Source organism: Podarcis liolepis (assembly GCF_965112155.1).
Source record: "Podarcis liolepis genome assembly, chromosome: 3".
In the NCBI taxonomy this organism is placed as follows: Eukaryota; Metazoa; Chordata; class Lepidosauria; order Squamata; family Lacertidae; genus Podarcis; species Podarcis liolepis.
The window spans coordinates 16,175,258-16,190,647 of record NC_139557.1 but is presented as its reverse complement, the minus strand read 5'-3'; the positions used below and the strand labels follow the sequence as shown (position 1 = coordinate 16,190,647).

The following is a 15,390-nucleotide window of genomic DNA, read 5'->3' as shown; positions in this document are numbered from 1 at the left end:
GTAAATTTCATAATGGAAATACTGTTGACAAAAGACATCAGCGCCATCTGGTTTCACAGTATTATAACGCATATAAAGCGTTTCCTCTTTACCAGTGCACCTGAGTCCTTAGTTTAGAGATACTAAATGCATGTACAGTGGTGCCCCGCAAGACGAATGCCTTGCAAGACGAAAAACTCGCTAGACAAAAGAGTTTTCTTTTTTTTTTGAGTTGTTCCGCAAGACGAATTTCCCTATGGGCTTGCTTCGCAAGTCGAAACGTCTTGCGAGTTCTTGCGAGTTTGTTTCCTTTTTCTTAAAGCCGCTAAGCCGTTAATAGCCGTTAATAGCCGCTAAGCCGCTAATAGCCGTGCTTCGCAAGACGAAAAAACCGCAAGACGAAGAGACTCGCGGAACGGATTAATTTCGTCTTGCGAGGCACCACTGTATACAGTCCATTTGACTTAACCCCTTCCTCGTTGTAGTTTCTTGCTCCCCGGAAACAACTTATCCTTACACACCATGCAAGCGTACCCAATAGTAAGGTACAGTATATAGAGTGGATCTCACTTCTGAGTAAGCATGCATAGGATTGCTCTGTGTATTTCATAAATACACTAAAGGATGCAGTTAAGTTATACACAATGCATTTTGTGTTAAAACAGTAAAATAAGTTTAGGTTTGATAAGAAATTATTGTATAGATTTAGTCCCAAAATTTCCACCCCCACCCACTAAAAAGAGGACCCATTTCCCCCCCATCCCATGGATTTCATATTTTTGTACATTTTACATATTGACCTAGGATTTGAAATTGTCTTCAAGCTCCTGGCCCCATGCATTGCATGCAATTCTCATGTAAGAGGTGCTTTCTGAACGTATATATGGTACACAGTTTATGTTTTACGTTTGCCTATTATAGTTCTTCCCGCCCCCCAATAATTCTGGGAATTGTACTTTCCTTAGAGTGTTGAGAAAATTTAGATCTATAACTGCCTGCAAAGACTATCACCACGATCCAGCTGGATGCATGCAAAAAACAATACATGACCTATTTTTTTATACACATGTACTCTTCATGTCTGCACAGGCAGTTTTGTAATTAGTTATGGTGATTAAATACCTAGTTTTGTAAAACAGTCTTTGGATATGATGAAAGGGAGATAAGGGAAAAAATGCAGTTGAAAATAATCTGATATTGTCTCTAGCAGTTGTTTAAATAAGAATGTCAGCAGTATTTTTGAAACTAGACAGGCACGTTTTAAGTAATCAGTGTGTGAGATATACTTGCCAGTTTTGTGTTTTATGTATGTAACCCTAATGGGTGATATGCAGCAATGTCTGTCTTGTCAGTGGAAAGGACACAATTGGTAGAATGGATTCGCCAGCCCCCATGTGCCCCCCAGATTTGTTCCAGAGTGTCAGGAGATTCCCCTGAGCGTATTAAGATGGGAGGGGGTGCTGAAAAGGGAGGAAAGGAAGGAGAATTTCTGTTGTGCAAGTGGAAGTCCACTTGTAGAACATGGAACAGCGTCCAGTCGGAATCAATTTTATCCAGTGATAGTTTGAACTTGTATTCAGAATTGAACTGACTAGTATACAGCGCTGTGGTAGCTATTGTTAAAACAATAGTAAAACAAGAAACATAATATTATTTTTGGCAGCCAACAAATTTCAGGTCTCTAGATCAAAGGAATTTTTAAAACTGGTATACTTGCTTAAGAATCCCATATGTTTGTTTGTTTGTTTTTAAATAACCATATACTGATAGCAATTAAAGCTTACTTGTACTTTTGCAGCCAGAACAATATTGATGGCCCTTCTCTTGCTTGCTTGTCACCTTAGGAGTAACCATGAACATATGCACAAGTACAAAAATATCTGCAGGAAAAATTATAAGGGTGTATAGTCCTCTCCCCGCAGCCTGCCAGCCTCATAACATTGAATGTTGGCTGAGTGAGGGGGAAATAGAATTGATTGCTGATACAGTGAGACAGATTATATTATTTACTTATCTATACAGTCATACCTTGGGTTACAGACACTTCAGGTTGCGTTTTTTTGGGTTACGGACCGCCAAAACCCAGAAGTACCAGAACAGGTTACTTCCGGGTTTCGGCGCATGTGCCAAAGTGCTAAATCACGCTTTGCGCATGTGCAGAAGCGCCGAATCGCAACCCGTGCATGTGCAGACAAGGGTTGCAAACGCTGCGGGTTGCTAACGTGCATCCTGCACGGATCACGTTCGCAACCCAAGTGTCCACTGTATCTACAAACACACACACACACTGCAGGAAAAATTATAAGGGTCCTCTCCCCCCAGCCTGCCAGCCTCATATCATTGAATGTGAGGGTGAAATAGAATTGATTGTTGATACAGTAAGACAGATTATATTATTGACATATCTACATCTACAAACACACACATACACACACACACACACACACACACATATTTTGATTGGGTAGAAAGAACCATATTATTGTATATGTAGGTCACTTTCTGGTCCACACTGAAAAGCTATTCTTAAATGTCCCCAGAGATGAAAGAGAGGTGCGGGTGTCCACATAAATCATTGAACAATCCAAATAATTTAATGTAGGTGGTCACCTGTGTGTCCACCCAAAACCCAAAGGTGAAAAATGGAGGGGGAAACCCTGCCAACATCCACTGCACCATTTGGTTGCAGGGCCTCAGGGTAGAATAATATTTCTCCAGATAGTTGGAAAACGAAGTAGTGTTGATTCATGAAATGATCTTTCTATTTTCATATTGTTGAAAATGGCATATTTAAACTGTAAGCTGAGAGCCCCAGATTCCCCATCCATATTATAAGTTGCCTTGATAATTTGTTGAAGGTTGGGATATAAATAAAATAAGCAGCCTATTGAAGTTGTGATGGACCAATTTTATTTTTTTAAAAAAGATAAGTGCCACTATTTTAGGATTATTGAAATTCCTGCATTGCAGTGGGTTGAGTTAGGTGACCCTAAGGTTCCCTTCCAAAACAAATTGTCCCTTCCAAAACAAATTGTTTTGGAAGGAGCTCCAAACCTTGTAGGAATTTGTGAGACTTGACTGGATGATGCCCAGAACCCTGTGTTGGCTTGACAGCTGGTGATGGTATTTTCAGACCACAGAGACCACTGAAATTGAGTACATATTGTTTAAGGCCCACCGATCCCCAGTAAGTTCTGACAATGGGACTGTTCTACACCAAACCATTAAAATTTGGGGCAAGCAAAGGTGGTTGGAATATTGAAGAGTGGAGCCTATGTTACTGCTTTGCACATTTGAGTCAAAGCTGCGTTTGGAGGGTGCATCATGACATAGGAAAGCAAACTGTACCTTTCCATGTATTCTCCATGTATTTATTTCATAAATAGCATAGCAACTTAATGAGCATAAATTCAGGTTAGATAACAGGAGAGGTTACAATACAAATCAAATTTAAAATCAATATTGTGTACAGTGGTGCCTCACAAGATGAAAAGAATCCGTTCTGTGATTCTCCTCGTCTAGCGGTTTTTTTGTCTTGCAAAGCAAGCCCATTGACGGATTATCGGATTAGCGCTATTAGCGGCTTTTAGCGGCTTTTAGCGGCTTATCTGCTGATCAGATCAGCTGATAAGCGGCTTAGAGGCTTAGAAAAAGGGGGGGAAAGGAAAAAAACCCAGCAGGAACTCGCAAGACATTGTCGTCTTGCGAAGCAAGCCCATAGGAAATTCGTTTTGCGAAGCACCTCCAAAACGGAAAACTCTTTCGTCTAGCGAGTTTTCCGTCTTGCGAGGCATTCGTCTTGCGGGGCACCACTGTATTATTATTTTTTAAGATGACTAGAATGCCTTCATTTCCCCCCTGAAAAATCTTAAGGCAAATGTATATTCTGGGAAATACCTGGAACCTATCCTGTTGTTCTAAAATGAGATCCTCTACTATACATTACAAGTGAGGGATAGACAGTGTGATGCCCTTCAGATGTTGGACTACAACCAATGCTATTTTTCTAGAAAAAGAGGTGCCAAAACTCACCATAGACACCTCCCTTGTTCTTTCATAATGGCAGTGGCACCCACCTGAGAGGTGCCAGAGCAATGTTCCGGTGAGTTCCAGCTGAAAAAAAAGCCCTGACCACAACTCCCCATCAGCATCAGCTAGCATAGGTAATAGATGGTGGGCGTTATAGCCAAACAACATTGGGAGGGGGCCACATTTGCTATCTTGCTATAGATTCCAGTGTTAGAGGATGGGATAGGAATGCTAGGGGCCATGTGGCTCCTGGAACCTAGGTTGTAGGTGCCAAAATAAAATGTCACGGCACTCCCACCCCCCACCCCCTTCCAGACCAGGCAGCCCTGCGGCAATAAAAAATTACTGCTGGGTGAATTTTTAGTGAATTGGGGTCTGCAGGGTCTTTGCTACTGCTCTACCCTGACAAACATCTTGCTCACTCAGTAGCTCTGCAGCAGCAATTCATTCATTCATTGGCTGCTGGGTGAATCGGAGGTGGGGGTGGATTGTCAGTACACCTTTGAGCCGATGCCAGCGACTGGGCTCAATATCTGGATCTGCCCCGACTGGGCTAGGTGAACTGAAGCACTTCCAGAGACCTTTCACTCCTGGAAAGCAGGTCTAAGTGCACTGGACCCACAACTGTGAGTTGTGAGCACCAAACTCAGCAGAGTATGAACATCACGGAAGAAAGCTGTGAAGCATAACTTCTTTTATTTTCTAATAGCTATTGCAAACTAAAACTAAAGAGCTACTGGCTTGCATGAGTGTTACAGCTCTCACTCAGCCATCTAATCTCTACAGGGATAACACTCAGACTCCACACAGAGTCAGGCAGGAGCGGAAGAAGCAAAGAGCAGTTTCCGCCCCCTCCTTTCTGAAAACATCAGGAGATTCTTGCAATGGGAGGGGGTGAAAATATCCACAGGGGTGTCTGGTCTGCCTGATTCACCTAGCAGTGTGAATTCACCCAGTGAATCAGGGTCTGGAGGGTAGCGTGGCAGCAAAAGCTGCTTTACTCCGCCGAACAGCTGATTCACCTGGTGGCAGCAGCAGCAGCAGCAAAAAACAAAGACGTATGATAGATTCTGTATGTATAGGGTTTAAATGACTGCCTATCAAAATAAATACAGTGGACCCTCCGGGTACGAATTAAATTTGTTTGGGTGGTCTGTCCGCAACCTGAAAAGTCCACAGGCAGAGGCGCCGCTTCAGCGCACATGCGTGAAGTGCGCAGAGCGCTTGTGCGCATGTGTGCTCGGTGAAACCTGGAAGTATACACTTCCGGGTTTGCCGCGTTCGTATCGTAATGAAAGTTACGTATCCAGAGCGGTATGTAATTAGAGGGTCCACTGTAAATGGTCTGGTTAACATGACATACTGAGTTGAACCTTGGCTTAGCAAGATTGCATGAATGGTCTATGCTTTCAGTTGCTTTACTCCTCCCCAGTCCTTTTTCGCCACTGTAGCCAGGTAAGCCAATATTTGAATGTACAGTGGTACCTCTAGTTGCGGACTTAATCTGTTTCGGGGTGCACTTCGCACCCCAAGAAGTCTGCAACTGGAGTGCCTCTTCCGCGCATGTGTGCGGCACGATCGAGCGTTTCTGCGCATGTGTGAAGTGCACAGATCACTTCTGCACATGCACATGTGGCGAACCCGGAAGTAAACACTTCTGGGGTTGCCGCCTTCGTAAGCTGAAAGTCCGTAACAAGAGCAGAACGCAACTAGAGGTACCACTGTAGTATGTTGTCTGAACCAGGACCAGTGATTAATCTGTCTTCTCACTACTCACGTTCTGTAAACAAGGTTGCTTCTGTTTCACTGGTTGGAAAGGGCATTTGAAGGAAGATGGTAGAGCGGGGTAGCAAGAGACAGTTGCGGGAGGCAAACACAGCCATTGACTTGTGAGAGACGAATACGTATTTGCTGTGCTGATACTGGTATAGCATGATATCCAACAACAGGTTCACCGATAGCAATGCCTTTGGTATAATACTACATTCACCTGCAATTACCGTATTTTTCGCTCTATAAGACGCACTAGACCACAAGATGCACCTAGTTTTTGGAAGAGGAAAAGAAGAAAAAAATATTTTGAATCTCAGAAGCCAGAACGGCAAGAGGGATCGCCATGCAGTGAAAGCAGCAATCCCTCTTGCTGTTCTGGCTTCTGGGATAGCTGTGCAGCCTGCATTCGCTCCATAAGGCGCACACACATTTCCCCTTACTTTTTAGGAGGGAAAAAGTGAGTCTTATAGAGCAAAAAATACGGTACTTCCCACACAAATATTGTGTGCACGGAGGACAAGCTTCATTCACAGTAGATGCCCCTTACCTCAGTGAGAAAATTGCCATCTTGGGCCTGAAATGTTGGTGTTCATTTCATCTTCCCTCCTGACAAAGGGATTGTTCCAATTTATTGTTAAGTATTCCTTATGCTATTCACTTAATGAGTTCTCATTTTGAAAACAGTTGCTCCTTTGCCATCCTGCTCCCTGAGCTGCAATTTCCCCATCAGTGGAACAGATGTGTTGGTTACATGCTGGATTTGCAATTTCAGTTATTAAGATTATAAAATGAAAGCCTTTTCCCTGGAAAAACCAGTCCTATAAATTAGCATGCACCAGAACCTACCTTAAATAGTGAGAAAATATGCAAACTTTTGATGTGATTATCATACTTGGAAAAAGATGAGTGCCACTTGGCTTGAATTACACAGATCAAGAACGCAGTTCATCTTACAAATGGGTCTAAATTGCATTAGTATCACAGTTGGCTGCTAAATAGGGCTTATTGGATACATTTGAGCACAAGTAGGTTCCATGTTATTTTTGGCTGGGATCTGACATCTGTCCCAATGCTTACCCCCTGAACTCTTGCTGGTAATGGATCGTGTAGCTCAAAGGAGAAGCAGCCAATCTTATCTCTGAAAGAAGCCACCCAGAACAGTGGATTACATTACAAACATTGGTATTTATTTGTTTGCTATTGTTTACAGATTCAGAAAAACTACTGTGACACAAAGACTGATCTATTTGGCATTATTTTTTCTAGGCACGTTGGTATCTGATGCCAGCAATACTTTTGGTTGCTGCTACAGATATAATTATTGTTTAGGAAAGGGAAAAAGTCTAGCTTTATAAGTCTGTTTTAGGTGCCACTTAGACTTGATATTATTTGAGATGATAGTTAAGGAAGGGTAAAGAAGCCAAAACATAGCATAAACATGGGCCTTGGTCATAACTAGTATGGAATAAAATCATAATAATTCATCTTGAATACAATCCAGTATTTGTTGCTTTGATTTCTGCAGAAACTCCTGAAGATGATTTTTTCTATGAGTTCAGTTGCAATAGATCAGCTTGAGAATTTTACAGTGTTGCTTTTTTTTTTGGTTGAAGTAGTACAAAATGTCAAAAATTAGAAGGAAGGTCACAGTGGAAAATACCAAGACCATATCTGATAGCACATCCAGAAGACCCAGTGTATTTGAAAGACTTGGACCCAGCACTGGAAGTACTGCAGAGGTGAGTTGAAAAGTATTATTTGTATTTAATGTAGCCCCTCCTCTCGTAGAGCAGACATGTTTGGGAATAGTGTTTCACTTCCCCCAGTTGTGGGAGTTTATGAAGGCTTTTTTATTGCAGTCGGATGCCTTGTGGATTATAATGCTGGGGGCATTAGAGCATGGCACATCCGGAGACGAGGCTGGGTGGAATGGACAGAGAGCCATGTTCCGAAGTAACATTGTTGGCTTTCTAAATATGGTTCAGGGAGATGGGAAGGAGCGTTGGGCCCACATGCTCATTTCTCCATGTGCCAACTATGGTGCTGCTGCCCTGATTAAACTACCGTATTTTTCGCCCTATAGGGCGCACCCAGGGTTTTTGGGGGGGGATAAAGAAGAAAATATATATCCCCCCCCCCCCCAGGTGCGGGGCTGGGGCGGGGGAAGCCCGAGCTTCCCCAGCCCCCAGAACAGGCTGCTATCCGCAAGCGTGGCAAGCCCAGCAGCAACTCCCACCGGTCTCCCCAGGCTCGCGGATATCTGCCCGAAGCCCGGGGTGCGCTCCGCTGTGCTCCCCCGGTTTCGGCCTGCAGGCTCCTGTCCGCAAGCCTTGGGAGCCTGGTGTGACTTCCCACCAGGCTCCCAAGGTTTGCGGAGAGCTTCCTGAAGCCTGGAGAGCAAGAGGGGTCAGTGCGCACCAGGCTTCACTCTCCAGGCTTCAGCGAAAGCCTGCATTCACCCCATTGGACGCACACACATTCCCCCTTCATTTTTGGAGGGGAAAAAGTGCGTCCCATAGGGCGAAAAATATGGTAACTTACAGATCCTCATTGCCTCCAAAATGGGCACTGTGGGTTTAATGTTAGGATCAGGGTCTTAAACCAGAATCTACCCCATTTGCAACACTGAAGCTGCCATGTGATGAGAGAGCATGGCCATGTGGAGCTGATGCTTTCCCCAGCTTAATAAATTACGATTTACTAAGCAAGGAATGCTAAATCCAAATTGGCTTTCGCTCTCTTACGATATTTCTTGGGGAGAATATGTGGATAACTTTTGATTTCATGATATGGTATCCATGTGTGGAATAGAGAATACATTTCCCCCAAGCGAGATTGGCTACAGGCTTGTTAAGGTAGTGGTGGTGTTGTCTTTCCCTGTTTAGTGCAGCTTGGCTTCACGGCTGCAACCATTTAGACATTCCTCTTCTGCAGGTTCCCTTGATGTAATGCACCTTGTTTATTCCTGTGGCCTGTAGTCTGAATTATGCAGGGAGTTAACGGTTGAAGGACCCTTCTGTGGGGTGTGGCGAGACGGCAATTTGTTCTCAGTGCCATTTCTCAGATCTGTTGAGTGCTATAATTATTGAGGACCATTTATTTATTTTTGCTTTTTTGTTCAAAACGTACCCATACCCTGTAGGATGTGATGTGTGCATGGATGAATTGTACTTGCTTCTTTTAAAGTAGACGATTGGTCATCAGAAAAAAGACACACACACACGAGAAAGTGTTTACATGCACACTTCACATCTGAGGTAGTACACATTAAATTTATGAGTCACCTATTTAAAAAGCCTGTTATGAGGCCACCTACTATTTAGATGAGATGAGCAGCATACAGCTAAGCGGAGTACAAAATCATGACTAAACTACATACGTCAACAACTTAAGAACAAATGTCTGCAAGTGTGCGTGTGCGCACAGACACATATATAAAAGCAGAAATCCCTATCAGATTAAACAACACCAATAAACAATATTAAAACACTGGCTGATAAAATGAACTAAGGTTGTTAAAAATGCTGAAAACCATTTAAGGGCCTGGAGAAAAGAAATGTCTTCACCTGCATTACGTATCAAGGTAAAGTGCGATTTTGACCCTTAGTTTGGTGAAGAGAGGTGGCGAGGCAGTGTAGTTAATGAAAATGCGTTTTGAAATGTCTTGGGATGATCCAAAGTCTCATACAGGAGCACTATCAGATCTAAGACTATTGATTTTCATCAAGTTACTGTTGGGTGGGAATAATATGTGGAATTATTTGTTTTGTGAATTTTCACACAAACAGTACTTCCAAAATTAGTTTGAAATTCACCCAGTAATGTCTGTCTCTTAGACACAGTGCCGTAACTGGCTGAAGACTGGCAACTGCCTCTATGGGAACACATGTAGATTCGTACATGGCCCTTCACCACGAGGTAAAGGCTTTAGCAGCAGTTACAGAAGGTAAATGAAGAACTCAGCTTTATATTCACATGCTTGCAAAAGCTGTTTTCTTGTAGTTCTTTAAAACTTACAATGCAGCAATGTGGCTTTATTAAAAATACAATTAATTTGGAAGTGTGATTATGCCTTGCCTTTTGAGTGTAACTTCAGATTGATAAAATGTTCTTGTTGCATATTAATTTTTGCTTGAACAATTTTACCTGATGTCAAATGGGAATGGAAAACCTAATAAATGTATGGTTGCATAATGTTACTGCAGCTTCTGATTTGCTCAAATTTTGTATTGTAGCTGCTTAATACAACACTAAAAATCTCAACCTATGACTTCACCACAATCATTATTATTAGCTAGACAGTAAAACGGTTTACTGCACATTCACAATGTAGCATACCTTTGTGCCAAAACTGTGCTTTCATAACTGTGTCTCTACCACCAGAAGGCAGGATTAAAAATACTGCTGTAAGTGAAAATATTGTTTTGATTTGTAACTCCTGAAGAGCTACAGTTGTCTGTGTTTTCACTTTATGTAGCATTTTTTAAAGCTCAAATGCTTAAGATTGAATATCTAGTATATGGAATCAATTTACAATTAAGACTGAATACTGTGCAGTTAAAGATCTTCTGTAGGAGACTTAGGCTATAATCCTATACACAGTTACCTAGGAGTAAGCCCTTTTTAACGCAGTGGAACCTGCAGCTGGGTAGACATGCATAGGATTGCAACGTTAACGATTGCTGAGAAATTATATGTCTCGTGATGCTTTTAGGGATCATTTATTTTTTATTATAAAAGAGACACAGAGAATGAAGGACAGCTGTGATGTGAAGCACAAGGTTATGATTGACATTTATTACTCTCACGCGAGCATGGAATTGCAATGAGGACTTGCTTCCCATTTGTAAATGCTTTTGTTGATTGCAGACTAAAAGATGCTAAGATGTACTCAGCCAGCAAACAATTACTCTGTAGGTATTATAGATTCAGGGCACCAGTGTTGAAAGGAGAATGAAACCAAACAGAAGATTAAAATATTATTTCCTCACCCCACAGTAGATGTCTTCGCGTAAATTCATTTGCTAGTCTTGATTATACATAGTGACCATATATCACTGATATACTCCGTCGCAGCATGCCTTCAGCTTTGTAGCCAATGTGGGACCACCAGGTGAATCCCGAGGCGCCATTAAATATTTTTACAAAGCCATAGGGGGCAAAACTCACCCCGCAAATTAAAAAAACCCAGGAAGATTGTGTGTGCATGCAGTTACACGAGGGAGAGGGGTGGAGCAATGAACAGCAATTGCATGTGCAACCCAAAGAGGCATTTAATTCTTCCTGGTGCTGTTAATCTGAAATGACAGGAGCTCAGAAGAGAAGACAGCCGAGAGGACAGTGGCAATGGAAGAACAAGAAATGAAGGGGGAGGGAAAGAGCCAAGGGAGCAGAGAAGAGCTCGAAAGGAGAGGCAGCTTACAGGAAGGAAGCAGGAGGGATGATGGGAGCAGAGGTTCCTATGTGGCAGCAAGACCAGTAACAGCAGAGAGATGACAGAGAACAGGGAATGGGTGAGAGCTGTGAAATAGGAGGCAGGGAGTGAAAAAGTAGAGTCCTGAAATGGGAGTGACAGGCAGAGAGAGGAAAGAGAATAGGGCTGAGTGGGGTGCTAAATTGTTTAATTAATCCAGGCCACATTTTGTTTTGGTTCTGATTTGGTAACATAAAACTGAATTTTCTTTTAAATATAACAAATGTGTATTTATCAGTGGTTTTTTTAAAAAAGCTGTGTGCGTGTGTGTGCATGCGCGCAAAGTAGCTTTGCCAAATAAAGGGTAAAGGGACCCCTGACCATTAGGTCCAGTTGTGACCGACTCTGGGGTTGTGGCGCTCATCTCGCTTTATTGGCTGAGGGAGCTGGCGTACAGCTTCCGGGTCATGTGGCCAGCATGACTAAGCCGTTTCCGGCGAACCAAAGCAGCACACAGAAACACCGTTTATCTTCCCGCTGGAGCGGTACCTATTTATCTACTTGCACTTAAGGGTGCTTTCGAATTGCTAGGTGGGCAGGAGCAGGGACCGAGCAACGGGAGCTCACCCCGTCGCGGGGATTCGAACCGCCGACCTTCTGATTGGCAAGTCCTAGGCTCTGTGGTTTTAACCCACAGCGCCACCTGCGTCCCTAGCTTTGCCAAATAGTTACTCATAAATTTCATGTTCAAATATGCTTACTAGACTAGGGGAGAGTGAGAGTCTTTGAAATGAGTAAATTTCTGTGCTCTCTATACACTTGCAAGGGGACCTATCCCAAGTGCAGATGTAACACAGATGATCTCTTGATAGCGGTTGAGAGATCAGGAGCAGGGTTGCAGGCTCCCTTCTCCAGAACAAATTCTCCTCCCTCTTGTTCGCCTTCTAGACTGGAAGCATAATATTGTAAAATACTGTGTTTTGTCAAGTTAGAGCAAGGACGTTTGTTCACAGTTGAAATTTCTATAGTGGTGTTCTCTGCAGACATGTAAGGAAAGGGGAATTGCACATAGAGGAGCACAACCATCAATATATTAAAGGAAAGTTGCTGTCCTTCAAACATTGAACAGTTGAACAACTCTGCTTACTAAAAACCACATGTTTTATTAAATCCATTTACCTCTCCATTTACATGGAAGTTCCACTCCTTTCGAGAAAAACTGTTTCCAAGTCAAATAAAATGTACCGTATTTTTTGCTCTATAAGACTCACTTTTTCCCTCCTAAAACGTAAGGGAAGTGTGTGTGCATCTTATGGAGTGAATGCAGGCTACGCAGCTATCACAGAAGCCAGAACAGCAAGAGGGATTGCTGCTTTCACTGCACAGCGATCCCTATTGCTGTTCTGGCATCTGAGATTCGGAATATTTTTTTTCTAGTTTTCCTCCTCCAAAAACTAGGTGCGTCCTGTGGTCTGGTGCGTCTTATAGAGCGAAAATATGGTATTTCTTAGAATCATAGCCAAAGCCAGTATGAACTGGAATAAACCTTAAACCTTTAAAGAAATAATTAAAACTGGATACTTGTTACTTAGAGAGCTTATTTGTGATTTTAGAGTATGTGTGGATGTGTGTGTAGCATTAGGCTGCATGTAGGAAAGTACTAAGGGATGCATATCAATTTCTTGAGGAGGATTGCGCCATGACTAGATTTTCTTTTGGATAAAAGAAATGGTTGGGACTATCGCTGAATGGCATAATGCCTTTTGAAATACCCCCAGTAACTGCAAAGTAGGAGTTTACTGCTTAGCTTACATGTAAAATCTGAAGCAAGTGTGTTCTAGGTGTAAAATACTGTTTCCCTGGGGCTAAAACAATATGCTTTTCAGTAGTGCTATTTTTCTAGAAAAAGAGGAGTCAGAACTCACCATGAATGCCTCCCTTGTTCTCTTATAATGGCAATGACGCCCACCTTGAGAGGTGCTGGAATTGAGTTCCAGTGAGTTCCAGCTGAAAAAAAAGCCCTGCTTCTCAGAACATATAAAATATACAGAAAGCTCTCTGAAAGCACTGAACATTGTCTATGTAGGAGATGGTCAGACTATTTTATAGTGTTTTCAGGTACTGTATATTTCAATATGGGTACAGTCCTCATTTTCATTCCTCCCTCCAAATTTCAAGTTTCATACATGCTCTAAGGCTGGTATAAGGGTTCTATTTGAATGAACAATTACTTCTTAAAGAGAAACGAAAAAATGGAAAAATAAATAAAGAGAAACAAAATAAAAAAGCTCATACCAATAACAAACTTAGTTGGTCTCTAAGGTGCTACTAGAAGGATTTTTTTTATTTTGTTTTGACTATGGCAGACCAACATGGCTACCTACCTGTTCTTAAAGAGAGTAAAGTTTTTATATAAAGAGTAACATACTATTCTCTGGATTGCAGTATGTGGCCTTCTTGAATACTTGCAATTCACACAAAGTACTAAAGTAATCCAACACCTTCTAAAATTACAGATATCTGGAAAAACTTTCATTGCATAGTCGAATTTGACTGGACTTAACCGTCCGGGGTCGTTTACCTTTACCTACATTACTTGAATATTTTTTTTTATAAAGAAGTAGAAATGAATTTCTTTTCATGAATTTTGATTCTCCAGATATGCTTCCTTTATAGCTCAGTTCCTGAGGCTCTTTACTTCTAATTTTGATTTGTTAAAAATTGAATATGGAGAATAGCAAGATTTTTTAGGTATGTGGTTTTTCTGGTTTCATATTTTATATTAGAACTTAAACCATAAAAAGAATCCTTTTGACATAGCATCAGAAGGCACCTGTTACTTATGGATGAAATAAGTATTCGGAGATTGAAATGGAGCTTGTTTCCATAAATATTGTTGGAACATCTAAGGTTCTAGAATTTTCTGCTGAATTAAATCCTTAGCCTCTTCAGATTTAAGACTGTTTGCCTCTGTAGGATTTTAAGCTGAGCTAAATCCAAACAACATTTTGTAGCATATTTTAAGTGCAGTATTCAAAGTAGCTGGCTCTTATACATGGACACAATAATTCTTACTAAGATGGGTGACGGGACTGAGAGAATAAGGGCTTGCCTAAAATCACATGGTAAATTTGTTACCAATGTTAGATTTAATTAGTGACCTCCTTTGTCTACAGTATTACTTGCGGAGTTAGCTAAAAAAATTAAAATGAGAAATACATTCTGATTCACCTTAAAGAATGGGAAGTAATATTTTCTATATCACAACCACCACCCCAGGTTTGCTTCAGAGTATCTGCTCAACAGGAAGCCATAGCCAGCCCTTGGTCTCCCCTGAGTATATGCGTATTACGTGTGTAGTTTTGAACACCTGTTTTTCACATTCACAGTTTACATTTTTAGGTGCGCACTTGAGGTGTCCACCCAAAGAGTAATATACAAAGAGTCTCTTGCAGAGGAAAGAGGAAGCTCTTTGAAACCTGTTTCTAGTTTCCTTACAGTTAAAAGGTAAAGGTAAAGGGACCCCTGACCATTAGGTCCAGTCGTGACCGACTCTGGGGTTGTGGCGCTCATCTCGCTTTATTGGCCGAGGGAGCCAGTGTACAGCTTCCGGGTCATGTGGCCAGCATGACTAAGCCGCTTCTGGAGAATCAGAGCAGCGCACGGAAATGCCGTTTACCTTCCCGCTGGAGCGGTACCTATTTATCTACTTGCACTTTGACGTGCTTTCGAACTGCTAGGTTGGCAGGAGCAGGGACCAAACAATGGGCGCTCACCCCGTCACAGGGATTCGAACCGCTGACCTTCTGATCGGCAAGTCCTAGGCTCTGTGGTTTAACCCACAGCGCCACCCGCGTCCCTTACAGTTAAGACTTCCTAAATAAACTGAATATTTAAGCTCAGGAGAACGGGATGTATTTTCCTCCCTTTCCCCCCAAAATCAACCCATTTCGTCTTTTGAGTGATAATATTTTATTATAAACTTTGGTTAAGATATGATGAACATAAATGCAAGATGCCAAGGGTTTTCCCCTTGAGATTCATCTTCACAAGTTAACAACTTATTCAGTCATGTTTGCTTTATTTTCTTTTATTTTCATAGCTAGATATATTGTCTCAAATTGAGCATGTACTTAGAATGAGCTGGGCTGAGTAGTTAGCACAGGGTGAAGAAATATTGACCCTTGTATTGCTTC

At 41.9% G+C, this 15,390-nt stretch overlaps 1 protein-coding gene across 3 annotated transcripts in view; it reads left to right on the top strand.

The window, feature by feature from the left end:
• ZC3H13 (zinc finger CCCH-type containing 13) overlaps positions 1 to 15,390 on the top strand; it is a 51,188-nt gene that overhangs the window by 5,093 nt on the left and 30,705 nt on the right. The window contains exons 2-3 of one of the 3 annotated variants that reach the window (XM_083493744.1): positions 7,395 to 7,520; positions 9,618 to 9,727. The exons of 1 other annotated variant lie outside the window; for it this stretch is intronic. In XM_083493744.1, the coding sequence (XP_083349870.1) occupies positions 7,404 to 7,520; positions 9,618 to 9,727 (227 nt within the window). In that variant the 5' untranslated portion in view covers positions 7,395 to 7,403. The remainder of the gene's footprint in view (positions 1 to 7,394; positions 7,521 to 9,617; positions 9,728 to 15,390) is intronic. One more of the 3 variants, XM_083493745.1, reaches the window with a different exon arrangement.